Here is a 27,135-nt window from a genome sequence, read left to right on the forward strand (position 1 = left end):
GTAGAGGAAACACTGGTGTATGTGTGAAAGCCCCTCAGTGCTAAGTTCCAGTCTAGTTATAATATACTACATATCTGGGGAAACATTCTGCAGATACTACAGAAAGGAGACGTTTTAAATGATACATGTTTTGCTCATCACTCCTTTCAAAAGGCCGAGCCCTCTGCCAGGCTGTGGTGGTTGAAGCTGTGGCTGTATGCTTATAGGTTAGACTATGGCTGCATCTATAGTGCTATAGATAGGGCCACAGTAGACACACTGTCGCTGCTTTTTAAGACAACTACATTAGCCAAAAAAGGCCAGCATTTGAATCCTTCACTAGCATGCTCAGTCAACACAACCATGTCAATTTCCTGCATCTTCACCCCTTGCATGTTGTCATGCACCCATTAAAAGCAAATGTGCCACAGCGATAATCACATAAATGCACATCCAAAGATATATCATCCCCACAACCAGACCATCTGTAATATATAAGATTGTATCATAATACAGCTCAGCCTTTGTCTAGCAGGGACTCCCCTTTCAAGTTAGCTCTGACATCACATACTGTACTAACAGTCAAGAGCTACGCTAGTGGAGGATCAAACATTCCAAAATGAATAAATAAATAATCAAATACTAAAGGATAAGAATAAAATGGTCATATCTCTCGGTTTAAAGGCCCTATCAGTACCTAATATACATGACAGTGGATTTACCAGCCTCCACTAGGCATGTTGTATTGCGGTGGTGCAAGGACCTACACACACCTGTGTCCTCTGATGATCCATGCTGATGAGCCCAGTAAAGCAGCCGATGCCAGTCGCCTACTCTCCCTGTTATCATAAGGCATACAGTACTGTACAGTAACAACCGAGGCCAGGAATTAGCAGGGCTCAGTGGGCCCTTTCTGCTTTTGATTGGCTTCCAAGTCATATCCATGCTTTGTGACTGGGCTAAACAAGCATTGTTAGAATATGCTCTAATAAAATCACAAGTGGAAAAAGGTGAAAAATGTACAGCAAGGGAACGCACTTATGTTTATGAATTCTAAAAACTACCTTGAAAGCCAGGGATTACAAGAAATCCTCCCCCAGGTCTTTATCTCTAAAAGGCAGATTGATTTTAATATAAATTGAGACAAATAGTAAGATGAAGCTCAACGAACAGAATCAAAATAAGCAAGTGTTTTGATCTTCTGTTTTAACGAGTTGTACTTGATATTTCTCTTTTTATCACAATTATGTAGAGCCCTAAGGTGTGTGCAATAAACCACTGAACCTCACACCATATACTTTACAGTTTCAGTGAGTCTTTATAGTTTAGAATGATGGAAATAGCAAATACTTGCTGAAAAATCACTTATGCTCGGTGCCCTAAATTTCAGTTAAGTAAGACAATTATTTTTCACTGAATTGAAGAATCCTTTATAAAGCGTCTGCAGCAGAAATGTCCCAGTACAATATAGTGTGCGTCTCAGACACTCATCCATGTGTGCCACACTCTGAATCAGATTCTGCGGTGTCCTTATCTGTGTTTGTGCACGTCACTCTGGATAAATTTCAAGCCTGTATGATTAGCAACACAATGTATCATTGCCATTGAGAACTGACATTGATTTGTGCATACTTTCATGACACATTACTGGTGACAACAGCAGCTAGAGAGATATGTCAAGTTCATCCCTGAGTCCAAGTGGTCATTTGTGCCAAGTTTGAAGAGATTCCCTCGAGGCGTTCTTGAGATATCACATTCATAAGGATTGGATGACCTGAAAACTTAATGCCTCTTGACATAGCTGTCAACAGCATGCAGCCATTAAAAAAAGGCTTTCAAAGTTTTTCAAAAACTGTGAATCAGAGGTCCTGAATGTACACAAGAAATTAGTCTGATCAGTCCAGTAGGATTAACTAAGCTTCAGGTCTGTTGATCACTCACTCACGCATGCACACACGTGTAAACAGGCATGATAATAATTAGCAGAATAATTAAGACTACAACACTGAATTTCAGACAGACAGTTTATTTTTTAGTGAACTGAGAGTACCATGTGTCTGTCATACACATACACATCCACGTGTGCCACACACTGAACTGGATTCTGCAGTGTCCTTATCTGTATTTGTGCGCGTCACTCTGGATAAATTTCAAGCCTGCATGATTAGCAACACAATGGATCGTTTCCATGGAGAAGCGACATTGATTTGTGCGTGGTTTCATGACACATTAATGGCGATAACAGCGGCTAGAGAGATCAGTCAAGTGCTTAAATTTTCCCGAATAATGTCACCTCACAGAGATCTCAATTAAATCTTTATGGTTATCATCTCTGATACCTTTCATGAGGAAAGATAAAGACGGATGTAGAATGTAGAAACAAAGTGGAACAAAACTAGAGATTGAAAGGTAGAGATGGGTTGACATAAATTGATTCCAGCAGAGATCAGGCAGCGAGAGAGAGAGAGAGAGAGAGAGAGAGAGAGAGAGAGAGAGAGAGGGAGAGAGAGAGAGAGAGAGAAAATGAACACAGCAAAAAATAGAGGTGAGGCTGAAGAGACTCAATGAGGAGTGAAGTGGATTCTTTCAGCTCACTCTCTGGATGGTTGCCTTTAGAAACCCTGCAAATTAGTGCATGTCGTGTATGTGTGTGTTCCAGTGACTTTTCTGTGTGCACACACCCCTAAACAGACTAATTTACATACAGTATATAAACCATGTTCATCAACTCACATTAATTGTTCATCACAGATGAGGGCAGACAGCTCTCTCAGCAATCTAGTACTATGTTATTTCTCTTCTCTCCAGTGACCGTATCAGACCATCTTATAAGACAAGTTTTCTAGGCTCCAACTTACAATTATTTTGTCATTGTTCATTACCCTGACAATTATTTTCACAATTAATTATTTGCTTAAAAATAATGAAAAATGTCATAAGAATTTCTCATAGCTCGAGGTGGTGTCTTTGTCTTTTCACCGGCCCCTTCTGATTTGATTTATGACCTCTGTAAACAGTTTCCTAACGCATTTAAGGTCTCAACTACTAGTCTGAAGTTTTCCTCTATAAAGTATGATGTTCATTTTGTAAATGATGGCCCTATTTAGACTAAAACAGATCACAAAGCAGGATATGCTTTAGGGTGGGGCTTTTCAGTGAGTGCCTCTTGTGTAACACACAAATCAAATTGTTAAACTAGACAGTACTGATGATATGAATCAAATAGGAATCAAGATTCTGTTACTACATTGCCTATTTCTGTCTTAAACATTTTTAGAAACACAATTTATTGTACCATTTAGTTGTAATATGAGAAAGATCCTTAATACATCCTTGGAAAGATTGTGACCAGGAAACTGCCACTGTGTTTCAGGTTTTCAACAGAGCCTCCCAAAACTTAGATCAAGCTGTAAACTAGGCTGAGTTGCTCAAATATGGATCAAGATTCTGTTCCTGCATTGCATATTTTTCACTTAAAATGTTCTCATGAACATATTTTAGTGTCCTGTTTAGTTATAATATGAGAAAAATCATGACTCCACCCAAGTCACAGTACATTATCCATCAGTTCCACGCTCTCATCGGTACTGTGTATGATCTGGTTGCAAAAAACCAAGATGGCTTCAAAACGGTAGTCCCCAGACCGATGGGTGACGTCACGGTGTATCTGTACTCTAAATATTCTGTGTATGACTTAAAGTGATGACTGCTGATCATCAAATGACACCACACTACATAATTTTGATATCTGATGTTAAACACTTAAACATGACAGATGCATTGGGTGGAAAATGTTTTCTCATCATAAGCAACATTTCACAGATGGTTCGCTTACAGACCTTCATTTGATTCATGCAAATGATCATTTCAACAAAAACCAAGGTGAGATCTTAAACCCTCTTTGATTTCTGCCTAAAGAATTGTCCTTTGTGAAGCACAAACCTGCTCTCATTATAAAAAGACTGAACGTGTAGGAGGTACAGCAATACTGTAGTAGACTGAGGGTGAGAGCGAAAGAGTGGGAGAGAGAGAGAAAGAGGAAATGAATGGGAGGAGGAGAGAACTGACAGATACCAAGCTGTCAGTTTTGTTGTTCAGAGATAGGGGCTGGTCTGACATCGTTTGAGAGTAAAGCTGCCAAGTTATATGCAAAGACGTGGAGACAGATGACAGTCTTCTTGTGACTGGTTGGTTAAAAGGAAGCAACTGTCAGTACTGTGGACTTCTGCTGAAATTACCAGTTGTGCCAATCAAGCTTATGATGGTATTTCAGATTGAAATGAATTGAAATGCAAGTGATTACAAACAACATTTAATGACAGATCGTAAAATAGATTTGGTCCTCAGAGGGAAGAAACGTTTGATGAGGAGATTGTGCTGCTTTGAATATAACGACAGACACATCTGATGTTCTTGCTATATCGTTTCTCTATGTTGGAGATGCATCTGAGAAACCTAAATAACTGATTGGAGCTGTATTTTATCCAGCCAGTCATAATTCAGTTTGAGTGATTTTTTTTCCCCCTACGGTTGGATGAAGCAGGTCCTGTATCTTTTCTCAGCGCCATCTGTTAAGTTGGACCAAAGTCACATTACTTGCACACATATTATCCTGCGCGCACGGGCATTTAAGTTGCATCTGCAAACATTCAAACACACACACACACATGCAGAAGAAACTGAGCAGACCTGACACTTGAGGTTTCACTGAAGCAATGCCAAGTCTTTCCGCCCTCCAGCATGTTAGAGAGGCTGTTGACTGAAAATCTTCAACTGGACAAAAAGAACAGAAGATAATCTTCCTCAGAGTGGTCCAGACAACAAAATTTCACTTCTACATGTACTATAGCCATCATTTAGAAACATTACATTTGAATAACAGGTAGTTAGTGTCTGTTTAAGTTGTATGAAATCCTTAATAAACTTATAGAAGGAGTAGACATTAATAACTGTTAAAATGAGTAATATGTTAATGAAGACTGACAGGCAGAAAGATGGGCAGTCGATAAACTCCAGCTCCAGAGTATGTATTTTCACATAATGAGCTTGACACTGATAGACAACTGAAAATTATAAACAGACGATCAATTTACAGTGTACGACTCTTCATCAGTTGTTAATGTCAAATTTATAATATTGCTCATTGCTCACAAGTTCTACACTGTGAGCTGATCAGCTGTTATCCTGAAAACAAAATCCTGCTGCTCTGAAAATACTCCCTCCTGGTCACCCTGCCAGACTTCATTAACATATTGCTCAATTTAACCATTTAAAGCATCTACTAAAAGAATATTAATGAATTCTCATGGCTCATAAAAAGTCACTTACTCATTCAGTGAACACTCAGCATAAATTTTTAACTCTAATAAACATGAATCAGGAAAACAAAAACAGATACTCTGGACCAGAATGGAAATTTCAAATGAGTACATGCTGGCTGGCTCTTGTCATCATTTGTTTTCAGTCTCAAATTGATTAGTCGTTCTTTATCTCTTTGTGTCCTCCTCGCATTGTGCCACCTCTCTTATTTTTCCCTTTTTCCTCCAGGTGTCGGAGCGCTGTGACTATGTGTACGTCAATGGAAAGGAGACAAGGGGAAAGAGCAAGGTGATGCTCAACTTCACCTACAGTTTTCTTAGCGCCCAGCTCGAGATGAGCGTATGGATGCCCCGTCTGCCCTTGCTTATTGACGTGGCCGACCCTGAGCTCAGTCAGATAAAAGGCTGGCGGGTCCCCGTCAGTACGGGTAACAGAAGGTGAGGCTTGATTGTCTATTGCATCTATACTGTTGTATTTTGTACTGTCGATTATTCTTACATTTATTTTGAATGGAACTCTCCTGCAATATACCAGCAGCTATTGCCAGCAAAACAAACTCAGTCTTTGCCTAACACTAAACTCTTGAACGAACTAAACCATCGGTCAACATGCAAAATAGATGTTTGGCTTCATCCACTGAGATCATTTTAAAACAGTCCCAGGACATGTCTAAATTAACCGGAGAGGTTTTTTAACAATCCTTGCATGAGAATCCAAATTCTTTACATACATTCTTTACTTAGTAAAAGAAATGGAGGTTACAATAAATTGGTTTGGTGGTGTTGCTTGAGACATATGAGGCATAAAATGCAGGTGCAGCTGCAGAGATGGTATAATGAGTGTCTAATAATTCATTCTCCCAAAAGTACTTATGCTGAATAAGAAATGAGTAATAATTTCAAGCATTACAGAGCGTGGACAAAATTCCTGAGGCTGAAAACTGACACAGTACGCAATGATCTGTGTGGCGCATCGTGAGTTGTACAAGGCGGTTGTAATAAAAATATTTAAATTAGTGATTTCTCTTCAAATGATTAAAAAAGAAATAACCCTATTTAAATTAAAACAATCACTGAGCACTGGCTAATTTACATTCAATAATAGCCTATTATTATTTATTGTGGTCATACAGACAGTAACTATGGTGAAGACATGAAGCACTGAAACACTAGTGTCTTTATAATGTAAAAAGGAATGAAATTCTTCCACGTGCCCCCTCATCAGACCCAGGATATTATATTCATGTGCAATTTATGTGATGAAATGAAAACAATAATTAATGTAATGACATGTACGTCCTCTTTAGTGTTGGCGATTTAATTAAATGAATAACAAATGAGAACATCAAGTCACAATTTGAACTGGATATACTATAAATGGAAACATGGCTGACATTTTAAGCTCAAGGTGAATGTGCAAAGTCCGACTGAGCAAATTAAGCTCCAATTAGCAGAAACAGTGAATGTTTTAAACATTGCCTAGATAATAACTTTTGATTGAGAGAAATCAACTAACCTTTTCTCATTATCCTAACAGTTTTATTTTGCTCAAGCAGAAGCAGCTGTAGCTGTGAATTCTGTGTGTGAAATAAACAGCTGACTTTTCAAACCGAGAAAATGTAAAAGGAAATCAAATTTGTTTGTAATGTTCGCCAGTGGTTCAACTTACTATCTTTATCTTACTGAACATGTTTTCTTGAGTACAATTAAATTAATATCAAGTTTATCTGACTGAAAACATTGTTAAAAAAAATGTTTTGAATTATTACAAAATTGCTTCATCTTGTCTTTTCAAATTCAGTCAACTTAGAATCTGGGCTGCTTTAAAATTTTAACTGTTTAAAGTTAAAACACTTTACTTTTACAGTGATGGGTAAGTTTAGTAAATGATTGTGATTAGGGTCAAAATAAATATGTTACACACGTACATACTGTGTAACACATAAGTTATGGACGTAGGTATGTAAGGTATTATAATCATTGGTTCAACTTTATAATAGCGGCCAAATAATGTTTATAGACTGTTTACAAACAATTAATTATTTATAATCAAGAAAGTATCTTAAATAAATACTTAATACTTATTATATTATATAAAAAGTTAAATGTGTGAAACAATCAACTGTTAGTTTAATAATTGAATAATTCTCTAATCTCTTATGAGCTGATACAATAAAAATATTTTATAAACCTATTTTACATTAAACAAACTTATGAGAAAATAACACATTCTAGCATTACTCATAGCATAATTATCATTTCAGTGTTTGTTAATGAAAAACATACAAATAAAATAATCTAATGATGTACTATTGAGTGACTGGTGAATGTTCTGCTGTATTTGAAGAGATATTTTTTTTTTTTTATGTTTCTAAAACTTTACAATGGCTTAATATGTCGTCTATGAAGCATATATGAACATTATTTAATTTTTATAACAGTCAAATAACTGTTTATTTAAGTTTAATTAACTGTTAATTTACCATTTGCTAGTAATGATTATTATAAAACATCTTAATAAAGTACATTCCTGCCACAAAGTCACTGTGTTGTCGTTTCCCATTGGCCTTCACCCCACAGGGGGGCACTCTAACACAAATACCCCTGTTATCCTGGTCTGATCACACCAGTCATGTCTCTGAAGCGCATCACTACATGAAGAGTTTGTGTACATATTTGTAAGACAGAAAGCTAAATGAAGATAAGAAAATTTCTTGGTGTAGGTTGATCTTTGTACGCCACGCGCCAACTTTGTGTGGGCTCATTCACATTCACATAAGCGCGTAAGACACCTCATTACACTCCCGACACCTTAGCTGACCCGTCACTCAGTGCTACAAACATGACCTGACCTCATGTTTCTGTTGCCAGCCACAAATGTCACCTTGGTTTAGTCCCTTCACTGATGTGGAATAAGGAAAGGGGAGGGGATAGTGAAGGGAGGTTAGGAACTAAGCCAAGCCGTTGGGCCACAGCATGTTAACCTGTCAGCCCATTTTTCTGCCTGACCGGCCATGCCTCATTAAACCTAATGGAAACTGTCACTGTCACTCCCCCTGGCCACCTGACTGTTCCGAGAGAGAGAAAGAGAGAGAGATGCAGGCAGAGCTCAAAAGAGTTGGAGAATAAAGGTGAGAGTGGAGGGAGAGAAAGACAGAGTGAGTTAAAAAATAGATTATAGGAAAGTCGAGTTAGAAATTGATGTGAAATATAGAGTGAGAGTCAGGCATGCAGTGTGAGAGGGAGATGACAATGACAATTCACGAGACAGAAAAAAACAGACCTATATCCATGATAAAGAGTGATGGAAGATGAAGAGTGGATGGATAAGAGTGATGTAGATGCATAATAGCCATGGCAATGTTTCTCTTCATCGTCAACGTGCTCAACTCTTTCGAGCGGATCTGTGTCCCAAGGCCACATTTCACCCGTCATTGCAGCTCCCACAGCTCAGCCCGGAGACCAAAAAATACAGTATGTTGTTGTTTAATGTGATGTATTATAGCAGCCGAGGGAGCAGTTTGTGTCTACAAGCGGTTTGAATGTATTTTTTTTTTTTTTTTTTATAGAGTTGGGACCTATAACTTTTGGGAGGTACAGTAAATTCCAGTTAATCATAAAGTGAGACAAACTGCTTAGAAAATACAAAACGGCAGAGCATAATAGAATCAAATGAAAACTAAAATTGTATTTCAGATGTTTATTGACTTAATGTTATTAAGTGCAGTAAAACTTGTATCAAACATCTTAGTGCCATATAAATCTTGCCCAGTAATGGCTTTGAGACGAGGTTGCACTTTATTTTATGGTACACTAATGAGACATAACAAGCTCAACTTTGTCTCATATTAAAAAAAAAAATTACTACAAATAATTAGACAGTATTAGACCCTGTATTAGATCCTTATCAGACTTTCTTAGAGGGTAGTTAGGGACACATTGCAACAGAACTGTCCTGTAAACTAAATCACTTATCTGCCACTTCTCATCGCATCTACTTTTCACGTCCTAAGATGTATAATGTGACAAGAAGGAAAACTCTTTTTCTTTTACAAGGCCAAATACAGCTTGTTACATCTTATTAGTCTACTGTAAACTTAAGTGCGACCTGAGACTATTGTATCTTTTTAAATTCTACTTCACTGTCTGTTTGTATCGATGTATCAGTGTCTTATTAGGTCCACAGTGGAACGTATTTTCCTTCTTTTCTTTTCAAGATAGCTCCAGTTTCTCCCATTAAAGGGCCATTTTCCACTCCCTTTCTTTGCTACCTTCTCCAGTACGGTGTGGGTCTCTTAATGTGATAAAGGGCCACATAAACTTGACTTAAACAGGAGGAAAAGAATAGAACAGATGTGTCACAAAATTCCCCTACTGGGTTTGCGATGCATTTGCAACAAAACATATCTTCTGAGATGGCTATATCTGCAAAGTGTTTGCCGTGGGCCAAATAAATGGCAGACATACAGCAAAATATCAGTTGCCCTTTTAAAGAAAATGAGAACGCAAGCACAGCAGCCGTTTGTCTCTGCAAGCTGTTTTTAATGGATTTTTGAAAACACTGGAAGCCTACGATTTTTGGGAGGTCGAGAAAACCTGCAGCACAACAGACAGCAGACACTTTAACTGCAGTAAATACATCAGAGGGTTTAGACTTTATGGGCATTAATGGTGATAAGAAAAAAATGAATTACATTGAATTGTGATAGGAAAAGGCAGAATTATACTGGTGATAACCTTCAAAGTATGTTTTTCTCCTGAGGACTTCTCTCAATACAAAGAGCTTTCAGTTATTTTTACCCCAGAAACAACCTGAAGCATTGTGATGTTATCTGCCTCTATAGTCCCCACTTTTATAAGTAATTGATCCGTGATTTATTCCCATTGATCATCTGACTTGTTTTCACATTCCTGTAGGTATGAGAGGGTCACTGACGACAAGGATGAAGATGGTGCAGCTGATGAGAGGACTGAGAACAGCTGTGTGCCCCAGTATCAGAGCACCACCCTGCGCGTCCTCACACACTTTGTGGCAGATAACGAAGAAGTTAGAGGAGCCTCAGAAGAGGACGGACTGGGCCAGCAAAACTTCCTACTGGGTAGTGACTGGCAGGTGGAGGTGACACAACTGGTCAAGGATTCTCTGAAGGTGGCGGACCCAAAGGTCGCGCAACTGTTGGAAGGCCAAATCCTAACAGGACTGAGCGCTGGAGCCACCAAACTGCAGGTTGTATGTGTGTGTTTTTGTGTTGTGTGTGTGTCTTGATAACATGGCCTCATTTATAGAAAATACTTAGGATCAATTTTTCGTGACATGTCAGCCAGCATTAAGGAAACAGGCTAAAAGGAGTGGATGTTTATAATGGTTAATTTAAGCAATATGTTAATGGAGTCTGGCTGGGAGTAAGGCAGGCAGTCACTAAACTTCAACTCCAGGGTGTATATTTTTTATTGCAGTTTGTGCCCAAGCCTGCAGTGAACTTTGGCACTACCTTTATGAATAATGTAATAGGGATTATCAATTAATGGTGTGAGGAATTAATTACGCTTTGTTTTTCAACCCACAATATGTTCCACAGAATAATACATGCTGCCTAAGACTAGTTCAAGTATGAATTTGAGAACATTTTTATAAATGAGGCTCCTAATAACTGCATTGTCATTTTGTTTCACCCTATTATTCAGTCTGACATCATGCTCTTGTTCATGTTGGACATTTTCTATTTGGGGTTGACGGGGATATTCGGTGTACTCTCCTGATACCAGACAATCTGAGATTTTCTGGGGATTTCTAAATGCAAGGTAATTGCTACAAGCTTAGGCCCCTTACCTTTTTCCAAGGACAGTCCTTTCCTGAAACGATGCTCTGCCTCCATTCTCCCCAGTAGTCAGCACACAATGTCTCCCCCAATGTGAAGAGCCATCCTAAAGACTCTGGATGGCCTTGACAATGGAGTCGTTTTTATTTATTTACTTATATTTCTTTTCAATAGTTTTGCTAGGCTTGGAGAGAATTAAGGTAAATTCCAACGGTATAAATGAAAATACAGACAAACTTTTTTTTGTATTACACTGATACAGAGATGCTGAATTTAGATGATGTATTGTAGTGTGAAGCATAAGGGGTCAGTCTTTCCAACAGTGGACAAGACAGCTAAGCTGAGAAAGATGGCAGCTGAGGAACAAAGTTACAGGACTAGTAAAGAATGCCTCTGCCCCTGTTCGGGAGTATTTTGGGTTTAGTCCCGATGATAAATCTGACTGATAAGAGTAGCATAGTGTAGAGTGTGTAACTTTAGTTGACTGAGCTGCAAAGAGCGAGTGGCAGAAGGTGACAGCAGTGAAGTTGTTGCTGTGGCAGTAAATGTTACAGTGTAGGTTTCAATTTGTCATGGAATAAAGGCTTCAGCGTCACAAGACTAAAGCAGAGCTTCTAGGTGTGTGTTGTTTCACAGCTGCAAGAACAGCGTTGTTATGACAATCAACCTACAATGAAGGGATACTAACTGAAGTAAAGTCTACCAAAAAGAAGCAGAGTCAAGTTGAATCCATTTACACAAATATTGTCTTAACACTGTATACCACCGTGAAATGTCAAGAAGTTATGAAGGTGGAAGTCTGTCCTCAGTCTCTGGGGAAGTGTTTAGAGACTGACTTGTGAGTCTATTAGGGATGTACCAATCGACCGGCCAGTTTTTTCAGCGTGGCTGGCCCTGACCGGTGACCAGACGATCATATCTGATTCCATGATCTTGTGAGATCTCATTCCCCCTATTCATAATCTTAATATAAAAATATAATAAGGCCTGGTTGTAACCTGGAGGAGTTTGGAGAAAATGTAAAATAGTATTTAATGAATATTTAATTGTCAGTGTTTTATTATGGACATCCAATTTAATTTTTACAAGAAAAGCTGCAAAAATGTTTGTGAATGCTGTCAATTACAGTTCTTAGAAAGACGGAAAATCAGAATCGGCAGGTCAGACCCTTAAAAAAGTCAGAATCTGCCACGAAATGCACGAAATCGGTGCATATCTAGAGTTTGGAGTTACCGTTGTTTTTTTTCACACTGACACAGGACACTGATGTCCACATTCTTAAGCTTGCCTAGAAAGATCTAACTGGCTCTGTTGGTTTTGGGTTTGGAGCGAAAACATAGATATTTTCATACGGTTGGTTTACAGGGAAACGTCTGAAATGTCTAAAAGAAAAGTGAATATTGGGGTTACATTCATCAGATAGCTGAGAACATGACTCTGAATGAATGCTAATATTGCCCTGTGCATAATGCATAAAATAAGCCATTCTTTGCAAACACATAAGCCCATACTACATTAAGACTCTTCTGCTCCCAAGAGGCCAGAGAAAAGAACGGATGTAGCTTTTAATAAGATGTTTGCGCGATTGCACCATAAAAGCAGAAAAAAATCAAGTAAAGAGATTGAACTTGAGCTACACATATAGAGAATGTGGAGTAAGACAGAACAGGCTCTGCAGTGGAAAGGTAAACGCTTTGAGTGCATCACGGCACAAATACTTAAGCCTATCATGAGCTGACAGAGGAACATGCCTCTGTGGCACGTCCAATAAAAGTCTGCACTCCACCGTCTCTTCTTCTCTCACTCTCTCTCTCTCCTTCACACACACACAAACACTCAGAATCCTATTTATCTAATACTACAACCAGGTCCTTGCTTGGGACAGCACGTGTGCCCGCTTGCAGTGTAAATCAACATCAATCTGGCATTTACAAGATAGCACGAAACAGAACAACACATTGTCGAAGCAGTGGAGTGGAATCATAATCTCCTTCTCTTTATTTATCAACTGAAGAGCTGTGTGCCCTGCAGGAGTGATTGTATGTGTGTGTGAGGCAGGCTGCTGTTTTACTGCTGGCCATGAAATGTTTTAAACGGAAGAAAAAAGTACTGGAAAGATATGTAAGATTACCTTGTGTTGAGTTTGATACTGATGAAATGAAAAAGAGAAACTTTGTTCCATTCGTTATCATTTATTTTACTGTAAAATTATCACCTGGCAGAATTACATCTTACTGAGCTGTGCAGATGTTATGTGGTGGTATGAAGGTTGGCTGTTTAACAAGCTTCAACACTGGATACAGCCCTGATTTTGACACGACTCAGGCCAGTGCACTACTATATGGTGTGCATGAGTACACTAGTAGACAGATCGGAGACTTACAATGTAATGCAGCACAAAAGAGCAGCCCCACAACAATATACAGTCGCTCCAGGATTTCTCAGGCCTTTTTGGTGATTTCAAGTGAGCTTTTCTAAAAAAAAAAAAAAAAAAAAAAAAAAAAAAAAAAGCTTGTATTCATTTATTTGTTTATATTTATTTTTTATATTATTTTTTGTACAATTCATTACAAATTAGAGGGCCAATTGTTTCTGAGAGAATAAAATGCACTCTGGTCTAAGTAACCTTACCCAAAGGCTTAGGGCTGCAAAAATTCAACAAAATATGATTTATTTTATTTGATTTACATATTTATGTTTCGCTATTAGATTTTGATCCATTCAAATTATTATTATTTAGACAGTCTAGAAGAACAGCATCATTATCTTTATTCAAGTTAACAGAAGCTACACTGGAAGTCAAGGGCTCAGCTTGACAGGAGTCTCTGCTGCGCTTGTTTTTTTAGGCTGCATGATGCAGAAGCACATGCGGAAGCTATGGCACGGAAGTTGGTTTCATGAGCCACTGAGCAACTGATTATAGGAATGAAGAGGGCCACCTCCAATGCTGTATCCAGTTCTTTCTAATACATCTATATGAATACACATATCAGACTTGAATAACAGTCATAGATGAAAACAGTGAACCAAGCAGGGGGGTCTGTAGCCCACAGCACATCCTCCACCCCAAAGCAGTCAACCCAGAGTGAAACATTGAAAATCTCATGCATTTTTTGGGCAGAAAAGTAAGTTTATTTTTAGGCTAGAGTTGGTTTGTGGTGGTATTTGACACATAGCCATGTTGGTCACACCTTTGTACCTTTGAACAGTTGTGGCGATGGTGACTGATTAGCAGTGTTGATTTTTCTTGCTGGCAGATTTTGGCCATAATGGCAGTGACTGCTTGGTTTGCAGTGTTTCATCTCAGTCTGCTTTAAGGGAGTGGATGGGTTGCATTTTAGTTTCAGAAAAAAAGAAAATTATACATAGATTATACTGTTCTGTCAATGCTCATTTACATAACATTAAAGAGTTATAAAATTATCCTACTCCACATAAACAAATATAAAGCAGATGATATAATGGCATAACAATTATACTTTTAAGGACTTTTCACACTGCACTTAGCCCCAGGCTGAAAGAGCAGTCAACCACAGGCCAAGAACTCTCTTAGCCCGGAGCTAAGAGAGCTTTCGCACTAGCACAATCCCGGCCCGTTCTGAAGTGGGTTAACCCCAACTTCAGCAAGGCTGGCTGGCCCTGCTCTAGAGGAGGGTTAACCCTGAGTTTCTGGGGTTATCCCCTGAAAATCGACTAAACCCTGGACTAAAAAGTGCCAGTAGTAGTCATGTTACATTTTAAAATGTTCACATCAGTTGTTGTATCAACAGACATGTGACCCAGGGCTAGTAGATGTTTGACTCTTTGCCCAGGCAAAGGATGGCCCTGGGTTAAGAATATCCAGTGAGAAAAGCCCTTTAGATTGGAACAGTATCCAAAAAAGAGATCGAGAGGAAAAAAAAGAGGAGAAATTTTTAAAGGCAAAGAATTACATTAAATAAAAAATGACATGGATAAATAGATATGTCTATAACAAATAAGGAAACATATAAATCTGCATTTTAAAGTAGGAACATTCCAGTAGCTTCAGTTTCTTACCTTTATCTACCCTGTTAGTCTCCCTCATTTTTCTAAGCCTCTATTGTTTCCCTGTCCCCTACCTTTGTCTCACTCAATTACTTATATAAAAAGAAACAGTGTGTAGGCATAACTCAGAAAATTCTGTGTGTAATGTGTGAAATAAGAGGTTGCCAAATTGTATTGTATTGTGGGAGTCTGCCTTTATGGAGAATACTCTTAATGAATTGAAGAAATGCATTTATACAGTGAATATAGCCAAGTGAAAAATATGTAAAAATCTTTTTTTTGTCTTCATATTACTGTAAAATATATTCCTGCACTCGCTCACTTCATCACTTTCTTGATTTTAAACACAATCAATCAAGTGGACTCAAGCGTATTGACAGTTGTGTTAAGGAGACTGACATTTGTTTAATTCAGATCAATTTTAGGTCCCAGCTCAAACACAAGTGCTTTCCAATTGTTGACGCTGAGATCCAAGTGTAATCATTGCAGTAACAGAGGAAGGTTTGCAAACATACATAGGATTTCAACCCATAATATGTATGTTTTGGTGTGTCTCTAAAGCACTGAAGGAATAATTTCAGATATGCTTTTGGTTCCTGTTCTCATTTCTGAAGCGAATTATAATTGCTGGTACCTATAATAAGTAAGCAGATCCCTTGAAATGCAAATTATATAACTGAACATAAAGGTTAATTGTACTGTTGAATGCAGACATAATTTGATAGTTAATGCCTCCACTAATTAATCAACATTTTGTGATAGTTATGTGTTCAGTCTCGTCTTTGGTATGCGGCTCAGGTGGTCTGAGTAAAGGTTAAATCACTCTGAATGAAAACATGCTCTTTATTTAGGACAAAGCTTTTGGGCTTAATCCAGAGGAATTGTGTAAACACTTACTAAACTAGAGGAACAAAGCAAAGCATGAAATCAGCTCAATGAACTACTGGGGTTACGTATTTGAACGGCTTTCCTAATTTTCCTAAAAACAACACAACCCATTTCAATATCACTGTTCCCTGTGGCCTTTATTTCAGATTTAAGATTAACAGTGGTTGGGATGCTCCAGGGTCTAACTATGATAATCAGAAAATCACAGTTGATGTGGAAAAAGTACAAATACTTGTTTTACATTTTGAGTATTTGGTTGTTCGATTTTTTTGTTTATTTTTTCCAAACATTTTTTTATTTCATTTCATTTTGATTTGTTCTCCTTGTGTAATGCCCATGTTAAGAAAACAATATGTTCACAGTCACTACACAAATCCATTTATACTTCTCATAAATAAAAAGGAGCAGGGAAAAGATAAATCTTTTTTTGCTTGCCCCTTACTCAAAACATAAATAAACAGCCAAAATATTCCAATCTATTTATTATAGGATAACTAGAGTTTTCAGGATAAAAATCCAAAATAAAAAAAATAAATAAATAAATAAATAAATTCTCAATACCTCGCTTGATACCACTGCTAAAAGAAAAAAGTACTAAGCCCACAAGTTAGGATAATATGTAAATATGGTTTTATTCAGACATTATGTAAGAAGAAATATGGAAAGTATTTTATTTCTTTTTACAACCCAGAAAGATTTTAAAGACTTTAAAAGACAAAGCTGGGGATTTCTTTAGAGCCAGGTCAAAACATCTGTCAGCCCGACATTTCCTAACACAGCTGTACATACATTAGTTGAATTTCCTACCTTCCAAGTAGCCAGTGGCTCCCAGTCATTTAGGTACATTCTTGATAATAATACTACTGTGATATGCCTTTTTTATCTGTTTCATTGTTGCCTTGCGCTTGTGTGCTATTGCAGTTAAAAGTGTGGACTGATTTCAACAATACACTGCTATCCTATTCTGTGTTCATGTGCTGGTTGAAGGCTCCAAAAGTCTGAGCTGTGAGTTGGGTGCCAAACAGCACTGCCTTCATGAGCTATGCTGTCAGAAAGTCAAACCCAGAAGACACAAAGTAAGCAAATATATGGACATTGTGAAAAGGATTATGTGAACTTGAGAACTCCTTCATTAAAAAAAATGGAAAGAGCCCTGCCTCAATCATCCAAGAAACATTGTGCTAATACATTTTTATATGCCCCAATTTCTTACGGCTTTGAATACATAAGGCATTAGGATTTTTATTTTGATCAAACTATTCAGAATTACAATGAAGGACTTGAAATTGACAATCAAATGACAGCCAAGGATTTCAAAAGGCCACTGAGGTATTAGAAGATTCCATACTGGCCATAGAATTGGTAATTTCATCATTAATATACTGGGCCGTGAGTTCACTGGTGTATCAGGAGACATGAATGAATCCTTTTAAGCACTGTCTGTCTGACGTGTTATAGATAGACTGCTGGCATGCAAAACACATTTTGCTATTAACCTTTGAAAAAGTGTCAGAATGATGAGTCAGAGTGACATTGCTCTGGGCAACACTGGATTGTATGTAATATTGTTGGTTTCGCCAAACTAGATCCAGGTGCAAATGGGATTTCGTGGGGTCAGATAGCGAAAGCCCTCTGAGATCTGGACAGAAATCATAGTAGACAAGACTCTGACAGCTCTGAACGGAAAGAGGGAAGCCTGGAAGGGGTCTTTAATTGCTCTCTGGAGGTGGGCTGAAGCAACCTGTAAACTCTGGAACTGTGAGGAAGGGGCTCGACACGTCTGGTGGGGGGACTCTTGCCACTATGGATGCAGGCCAAAGGCTGGAGCAGCAATCTTTCAAATGTGGTGGAGAGACACGACATGTCTGAAAATTGGACAAAAGATTCTGATGAAGTGGAGGAGAAGGAATCTGACTTCCACGGAAACAAGGACAGGAGCCTTGACATCTCTGAAAGGAGAGCAGCAGAAAGACTGGACCTTCTTTAGAATGTAGTCAGGGTTAGGTTGACAGGATTGCTTAGAAGTTTGAGGGATGCAAAAAATGCTCCTGACATCTTGTGGAGAGTTGTGTAGGGAGTTTATAGATTATACACCCTTGCATCTTTAGAGGAGAGAGAGACATAATTTTTTTTTTATGGTTGGAAGTTAAGTAGATTCTATTGCTAAGAGAAGGTGATGCATGACTTCATGAACTTTACACTTAGATACACTTTCAGTAACTCAGTGATCTATTTGCTAAAGCATAGCATGCAGTGTGAATGTAGTCCGATTTAATTTTAATACTAGAGGAGTGCGCTCAGTACAGATCTCCACCGATCAGCAGATGGTGAAGCATCTACTGCAATGTCATCACAACTGCCAGATTTTCTGCCAAAAATGTTTTATATAGTGTAAGTTTTCTTAATAGATGACTGCAAAGTTTTTAAACATTTTTTTTGTGTAGTCTAGTCACGTCTTTGAGATGCATTGAATGGGTTAATGGTATTATAACCAACTGTCCTGGGTTCATCTAACTGGAACAACTGGAACATTAAGTCCAAACTCTTCAATTTCCTCAACATTATTTATTTATTTTGTTATTTATTTAAAACATCACAAGCAACAGGGTGCCTTCACAACAATATAATAGATATAGAAATCCAATTTTTGGAGAATCTCACAAGATTTGAAACAATTTACACTTGATGCCTGTTCATAGGTTGGAGCCTGCATGTTCCAGTGGAAGTTGATTTAATTCCACAATCATGTTCAATTTCTCATTTTTATAAAAAAAAAAAAAAACAAATTTCATGAAAATGAGTGCAGAATGAAGCCAGTTATTGTTGATTCTGTAGTGAAGTCTGCATCTTTCATTTACATATAGCGGCAAAAACGTATAGCGGCAACATAAAGCAGGGATTTATTCATCTAGTATTGTGCCCATGTTTAGTGGATCATAACATATTGAGTATGAAATCAATCTCCAGATACTCCAATGTAAGATGAAACTAACCTTTTATATATGGATGTTGACTCAACAGTCAATATAAAACAGTCAACAAAATAGGCTTTTCAGAGTTTATCAAAAATTGACTCACCATGCACGAGAGGTCCCTGAGCATACAGTCATAAATGTGCACAAAAAATAATAGGCTGATGGGCCCAGTAGTATGCAAGATTATGCACACTTGGCATAAGTTACTCAGTAATAAACAAATAAATAAATAAAAGCATCAGAAGATGGAGGCAAAACACGTATGAAGCTAGTCTTAGAAAACCCTTTGGCTACCAGAAGTGCAACTGCCAACTTTACGAATGCAGTCAGACAGCATACTAATTTTCCAGATTAACATTTTGAGTCATTGGTTATTTGGCTTTCCTTTTTTCATTAAAAAAGCCACTTCACTTCAGCCACTTCAGACTTCAAAAATCGTTAGTGGGAAAAATCACCACGAGGCCGCCTCTTTAACCTTTGCCCTCATCTCAGAGATAAGGTTAAACTATAATTCCCGTTTTGAGAAACTACACTGATTTTATCTGTGTTTAACATTCAAGGATGTCAGTGTCACTGTGTCGGAGGCAAAAGGGAAAATGAAATGAGATAAACCGAAAGGGAAGAAAACAGGAAAAAGGGTCTGTACAAATGAGGCAGTGATCGGTGCTGACAGTTCATTATGGCTGGTAAATGCGGCCATGCGGGGGCGGCTGGAGGAGAGACTGGAGCCCTAATTGGAGCGGATGGGAGGGATTCTCATCTCATAACAATATCACAACTATTTACATGCTTACCCCTCTGGTATCTCAGGGAGGTAGAGAATGTATTAGAGGGGTGTAGATTATATGTTTGCATGCGAGTTTAGGAGTGTTTTTATGTTAGTATGTATTAAATATAATCACAATAATTCTTTATGTGTGCAGAGTTCTTGGACATGTAGTCTCCATTACATAAGAGTTTTGAATACAGAACAAGTGTATTTCTTGTTCTGTACATTTTTATTGACCCAGTACACAAAGAAATATAGGTAGACTGTGCTCCCAGGAAAAAGCAACATATGTTCACATTTAAGGGGCAAAGCCCACTGGAAAAGATCATAATTATGAGTCTTGGCCAAAAGAGGAAGGAATGTTCTCAGCATCATATGAACATCTTGGTTTCTTTCTTTTTTTAAGATTATTTTTTTGGATTTTACCTTTATTTTGATAGTAACAGCTGAAGATATGACAGGAAAGAGAGGAGAGAGAGAGAGAGAGAGAGAGAGAGAGAGAGAGAGAGAGAGAGAGAGAGAGAGAGATGCAGCAAACCGGCAGCGGGCGGGAGCCGAACCAGCGGCCGCTGCAGAGGACCAACAGCCTCAGTACATGGGACGCATGCTGTAATGGCCACACTATAGGGCGTGCCTACCTTGGTTTCTTTTAACCATGACCCCAATCATTCAAGTAACCATAACCAAGCCCTGACAATGAAACTATGATCTTCCCCGAATGAAGTTGTTCTAGTGCAAAAAAATAACCAAACCTCAATAAAATAGTTAAACCAAGTTATTCCTCTAGCCGTGCTTTATAAAAGTTTTGGAAGACACTGATAAATGTCTTGTTGAAAGAGAAGTCAGATCAGAAAAGGCATTTATGTGTCATTCTGGAGGGCAGCATACAAACAACAACCTTTATCATTCAATTTGGAGGACTTTTTTAACATTGGTATAGACTGATATTTCCCATTTTTTGAAGAGAGGTTGTGTGAGGAACTTATGAATAGTGTATTAGCTACAGTACATGCCAGGCGGCACACCCCCAGTTTGTAGAAGCAGAAAGGGGCAACGGGACAGGAACAGGTTCAGCAAGAAAAGGAATTTTAGCCACTTAAAAAAGGTCCATAAAAATATCTATATCACAAGGGAAAGGATAGTTCAGATTCACTGAAGTATAATGATCCAAATAAATATTAATCCAAATCAACCCTTTCAGACACAACTTTATAGCAATGAACTTCAAAGTGACATACATCTAAGATGTATGCAAATATGTGTATACATTTTTCAATATAAATATAGTTTATTGTAATTTTTGTACCACTGGAACCCAGAAAGTATAACCAAATTCAAAGAAAGGACTACAAAGCCATTTTTGACCAAAGAATTGCAATGAAAACATGAAACAAGGTCAGCACACTGCAACTTAATGGTACATCCACAAACGATGTTTTGAGCTTATGCTCTTCTTTAGACTTGGCAGACTTTATTAGCTCAAAACTCCTTATTTCATGTTTTCATTGCTGTCTTCTGTTGGTCCAGCACCTTCCTTAAATGGTATTTGCATGTCTGTGACTACTACACATTGTTCGTCATTTCTTGACAAAACTCCATTTAGAGCGTAGGCTTCAGCTTGTAGGGCACTATAGCATTGGAAATCTTATCGTCTACAGTGAAAACATTGTCAACAATGCTGTCCACTAGCAGAAAGGCTCTTCCTCTTCATTCATAGCAACGTCACCTCAGATCTTAACGGACAATCATGACTAGTGGGTGTTTGCATGTGTTACAGGTGCTGTCCCCTCTGACATCGGCAGTCCTGGGTGAGAGGAGCATCAGGGTGCTCGATGATAAAGTCAGTGTGACAGAGCTGGGGGTGCAGTTGGTATCTGGACTCTCTCTGTCCCTGCAGCTCAGCCCAGGGAGCAACAGGGCCATCGTTGCCACTGCAACCACACAGGAAGTCATTGAATCACTGGCACAGGTATGTATCAAAGACATCCAAATATCTTGCAGCAGTTTAGTTTAATCTTTACTGTATTAGCATTGTACAGTGTATTGAACTTGGCTCTTCTAGTTGAGGGCTGGATCAGGGTTATTAAAGAGTCTATGATGAGAATTGCAGTTTTCCCTTTATAATTAATACGCTCTTGATATAGAGAAGCCATCGCTTTGATTTGCATATCCAACCACTGAACAGCTCTGTTATTCCTATAATTATAATTTCAAATGGAAAAAAGGCTACTGTCTCTTCCCTTGGAGAGAAAAGAATATTTGGCTTTCAGAAGAACAGTTTCATATCCACTCTATTGTTTCCATGAGCCTTTCTGCTGTAATTAAGGCTCACTTTGGCTTCCAACATGCTCCCTTATTTTATTTTCCTGTCATTCTTATGCATTAGCTGGAAATTAGCAGATTACTGTTTTTGGAGTTATTTTCGGGGTTATTTGGGTTACTGCTGTTGCACTGACACCAATTTATGTTTGTATGTGTATCTTCTTAGGAGTCCCTCATCAGTGCTTGGCTCCAGTTCAGTGATGGATCCATGACTCCTCTAGACAACTACAACCATGCCCATTTCACCCTGGCAGCCACCTCTTTGGATGAAAAGGTAGTGGTGGTGCAGCGCAGTGCGGCATGGAAGTGGCCCATAATTGTCGCCAAGGGCGAAGGTCAGGGTTTGCTTGTGCGTGTTGAAATGAGCCCAGCAGAGGTGTGCCAGAAGGGAAAACGACGTACTATTTTAGCCACTGGAATGGCAAACATACAGATCAGGCTTGGTCAGTCAGAGGAGCAATACAGACAACCAGGAGACCGGCGAACACGTCCTGATCCTCCGTATTATGGCGGATCTATCTCTGACATGGAAACTGGGTTAATCAACCGTGGAGCTACTACCATCAGGGGCCAAGTCCCAGTGAGACCCAACGGGGGACGTCTGTCAGCCGACAGCGGGGCAAGGGTCCCAAATGACTTCTCTGAATTTCCAGACAAAGCAGAGCTGCCTCGTAGCCGGAGCACTGATGACGACTTGTTGCCATCCCGTCGAGGTCTGACAGACCTTGAGATTGGTATGTACGCCCTGCTGGGTGTCTTCTGCTTGGCCATCCTGGTTTTCCTGATTAACTGCATCTCTTATGCATATAAGTACCGTAGCAAGCAGCTGTCCCTGGAGGCCCCGGAGGCGATGCCCCACGCCCACGACTGGGTCTGGCTGGGCCAAGAGGAGGGGTTGTGTCTCCAGCAACAGCAACAGGACGAGCTGAGCGGTACACTCGAGGAAGGTAGCCAACTATTAAATGGTGGCGTCCAGCGTGGTAATAATGGCGTGGGTGGCTGTAGTTCGAGTGCAAGGGATAACAGGAATGAATCGCTTAACTCACCCACCACCAAGAGAAAGAGGGTGAAGTTCACCACCTTTTCCAATGTCAAGTCCAGTAATGGATGTCCTGTGCTCAGCCCATTAGCACTAGTGCAGACCAGTGAGATAAAATGGGTATGTCCGGACATCGAGCTTGGGGACTCGAAGGATCTTAGGAACTACATGGAAAAGCTTAATGAGAATGCAATTAAGAACATTGCATAGGGGGTACTGGGTGTTTTCAATGAACTAAAGAGAAACTCACCTGAATGCCTTCAGAATGAGGAGGGAATGAGGGAGAAAGGAAAGAGGAAAAGAATAAGGGGTGCAGAAAACAGACTGGGGCTGCTGTTAAACTGTACCTCACCATAACAACAGGATAGTGCGCTCAGCCTCTGTTGTTTCCATGACAGTACTCCGAAAGGGTAAAGCAATGGACTACAAAGAGACATGATTTGCCACGACACTACAGCATAGTTATAAAGGGGAAAATGTGAACTTGATATTGTTGCTTAACTTAAATGTACGTTGTTTGTCTTTAATTGAGGTTTAGTTTTCTTTTCTACGCGCCATGTACTTTGTTTTATGTCTTCTTTTTTAAATCATCATGTTTTAATGTTGTATTTGTTGTACTTTTTTGCGCTTTGTTGCTTTTTTTAAAGAGTTGCTGTATGCTCTGTACCACAATCAGCAATTATAGATTCTAGGAGAGAAGAGTTAAAAGCAATTTTGTATTGTAAATAAAAGCAGAGTTTGATTTAAAGGTATTATATGTACAGTAACATTTTGTAAAGTGCTGTTTGGTTTGGTTTGGTTTATGTTTTGTAGTTTAGTTTTCATTTTGTTTCGTCTCCAGAAACCAGATCCATGCATGATGTTATTAAAGAGGAGGCATGTGTGTCTGATCTGGTACCTGAAATTAAAGTGTGTAGATAACTTGTACCAGTACCACTGGAGACAAGTCAGTTTAGTAAAACTCCATTCATTCATCATGGAGCTGAGTTTTGGGTTGGTTTTTCAATATGTTGATGTTGATTTATAAAGTTTTGTTAGCCCGTACATTTTCCCTTCTTATGTTAATGTTATTATTTATGTGACCCCTTTCATTCAGCTGCATACTTCAGATAAAGTAAACATTTTACACTACTTTAAATCCTGATTTGGCCTGATATTCCAATTGGAACTTAGTTATTCGGTAGAAGAACACTAATCACCCTCAAGAGAATCAATGGACAATCACAAAAATAATGTATGGATCAATCTCCTCAATTATAATGTTCCATAAAAAACAGTCCAGTTTACAGTTTGTGTGTCCTGAATTAGATTGAGAGCATAAACACATTTAATTTCTTAAACTGTACTGTATATGACATTTTGGATCCCTGACAACGAGTCATGACAGTGAATGAACAACAGATCACAAACTGTGAAGTGGAAGCCCAAAGTCTGACCTCTTCTTCCTTTCCTGCCATCATTTTCTATCTCTGTTTTAAAATTGGCTGCTGGACTAATTAAAGCTGAAGGTGACTCTTCTCCATCATGCTGCTGTGTGATTCATTTTTCTGGCTGCTGTATTCTTCTCGCGGTCTGTCTTGTTTTGCTCATCTGACTGGTTTATGTGAGCACACAGACAGTGGCTTCATCAAATATCAAAATGAAGTGCCTGTTGTTGTTGACAGTCCGTGCAGCTGCCAGCTGAAGCAGGAGAGATAAGTTATCTCGCACCTATCATCTCACCACTCTAAACAACCAGTATATTCAGATATTCATGTATTTTCTCTCGTCAGTATATGAGTGATGGGTACTGTCTGTGAAAGACAACCTGGTCGGGTAAAAGATATTTTTTCCATTATTTGTTTTTTAAACTATAATGTTTTAAAATAATGGTCGATACCAGTAATAACTTACAGTGTTGTTGCACCCAACACTTAGAATTAGATAAATAGAATTACCGCCTCACTGTTACGTGCCTCTGCTAACTCGTCAGTTTACATCTATGTCTGTTCAGACTAATATGTGAAGTACTTCAATACTTTGAAGGATTTTAAAAAATATATATTAAGTGTATGTTTTGTGAGGTCACAGTGACCTTGGCCGTTGACCCTCAATGTTTAATAGATTCATCTTTGAGTCTAAGTGGTTGTTTTTGTCAAATTTGAAGAAATTCAGGTGTTCCTGAGATGTCGCATTCACTAGAATGGGTAGGACATGAGGTCACAGTGACCCCGACCTTTGATCGCCAAATTCTAATCAGGTCATCCTCAAGTCCTAGAGAATGTTTGTGTCAAATTTGAAGCAAGGCTCTCTTAAGATATCACATTCACAAGAACTGGATGGACAGACAATCTGAAAACACAACGCCTCCAGCCACTGACTGTCACTGGCAGACATGCAGGCATACATAGTAAAAAACAAAAGACAGAAGAAAATGTCTTATGCATTTTATACAAAAATTCACTCGAGTGTGCACTTAATTAAGAAAGGCTTCTGGTAGGGGCCGGATGTTACTGTGCCAACAGAAGTACTATAAAAAGCACAAAAAAACCTTCAAGTTGTCATTACAGATACTAAATGATAATTCATGAGCACCGTCAGTGGGGGAAAAGAGGCAGTGAGTTGGAAAAAGACAACTACCCAAGTATAAGAAGTCGAAAAAGTAATGCCATTGAGGAGAGGCAGGAATAAAGTTAAGCATAATGAAAATTTTTATCATCTGCATTAAGCACCATGTAATAATACCTGTGAGTATCATTGTGTATCATAATAAGCTGTTAAAAAAGGTTCGAGGCCAAGTGCACCAGAGCTCTGAAAAGCTTCTTAACCTTTTTTCCACGGGATCACAGATATGTTCCCTCTTCTAAAAGGGCAACCTAATTAGAGATTACTTAGTTCAGTCTTATTACATGTTAATGTGGCATTTCCTATGCAATTTGTCATGCCCACTTACTGTACCTAAGAATCTACTCCGATATAATTTGCAACCTAATTAAAACAAACCCAAGGACCTATGCACTGAGGATGTTCCCATGTGACCAGGAAAGTCTTGTGCTGTAAACATTTTATTTAAAAGAAGCAGCATTGTGATAGTGATGCTGTTTAACAAACCTGCCTTGGGACAATGGTATATTTTCAGGTTAAGTCGATAAGTCTCAGTAGCTGTATAAAATAAAAGCCTGTGCAACATCCAAATGAGCATTGTGCATCTCTGCAAGGTCTTGGTGGATCATGGGACAGTCAACACAATAAAACAAACATATTTCAATGCTATCTATGATTAAAAACAGAGAAGGTGCCAACATAGTGCATAGTACAGATCTTTTAACTGCAGGGCTTATAAAGTGGTTCCTTGTTTCAACTAAATCATTTGGAGGAATTTTGTCTGAGGTTGAACGTTTATTGGGAGGGTAATTTATGACTCAAACTCTGAATCGCAATTGTCACTCTCAGCTGCCCTCAGTTCCCAAACAGCAACTGACAGAAGTGCTGCAGACAACACTCTGTGCTCGGCATTGATGAAGTGCACAGGCTACCATGAATTACAACAGAATATTGCGATACTTTAAACTAGGATATTTGCACTGGAGATGACTTGTGATCTACATGACACACTTGCAATGACTTTGAATGGTGAGTTAGTTCATAAGAATACAATTTAAATAGCTAACTTTCTCACGACTTATTGAAATATAAATTGTTAAGTCATGTCCTGTAACTGAGAATTCTTCCTGGAGGGATAATCTGGGTGCAAAACCTACGGCTAAGAGCAAGACTGAACTCCCACTAAGGGCAACATTTCTAGCTTCAGCTCAGTCAACTTCAACCCCAAACAGATTTGAACCTCTAATAAACCTTGATTAGAAAGAAGCAGAGATGAGAGAGAGACAGAGAGCTGCAAAACACAAATTATGCAATGAATGTATATTAAAAAAAATCTCACATCAATATAACTAAATGAATGAAATTTCTTCAAATAAACAAACTCTTGTCAGCAGGGATTGTCCTTTTAACAGTTTCT

The 27,135-nt window shown here is 38.6% G+C and overlaps 1 protein-coding gene across 1 annotated transcript in view; it reads left to right on the forward strand.

Moving 5' to 3' along the window:
• Positions 1 to 24,306, forward strand: part of LOC146308258 (transmembrane protein 132C) — a 205,625-nt gene extending 181,319 nt beyond the window's left edge. The window contains exons 7-10 of the mRNA XM_084746052.1: positions 5,527 to 5,735; positions 10,215 to 10,524; positions 21,552 to 21,743; positions 22,263 to 24,306. Of these exons, the coding sequence (XP_084602178.1) occupies positions 5,527 to 5,735; positions 10,215 to 10,524; positions 21,552 to 21,743; positions 22,263 to 23,345 (1,794 nt within the window). The 3' untranslated portion in view covers positions 23,346 to 24,306. The remainder of the gene's footprint in view (positions 1 to 5,526; positions 5,736 to 10,214; positions 10,525 to 21,551; positions 21,744 to 22,262) is intronic.
• Positions 24,307 to 27,135: the final 2,829 nt, after the last annotated feature.

This window comes from Lutjanus erythropterus, chromosome 20 (genome assembly GCF_056507025.1).
Source record: "Lutjanus erythropterus isolate fLutEry1 chromosome 20, fLutEry1.hap2, whole genome shotgun sequence".
Lineage (NCBI taxonomy): Eukaryota > Metazoa > Chordata > Actinopteri > Lutjaniformes > Lutjanidae > Lutjanus > Lutjanus erythropterus.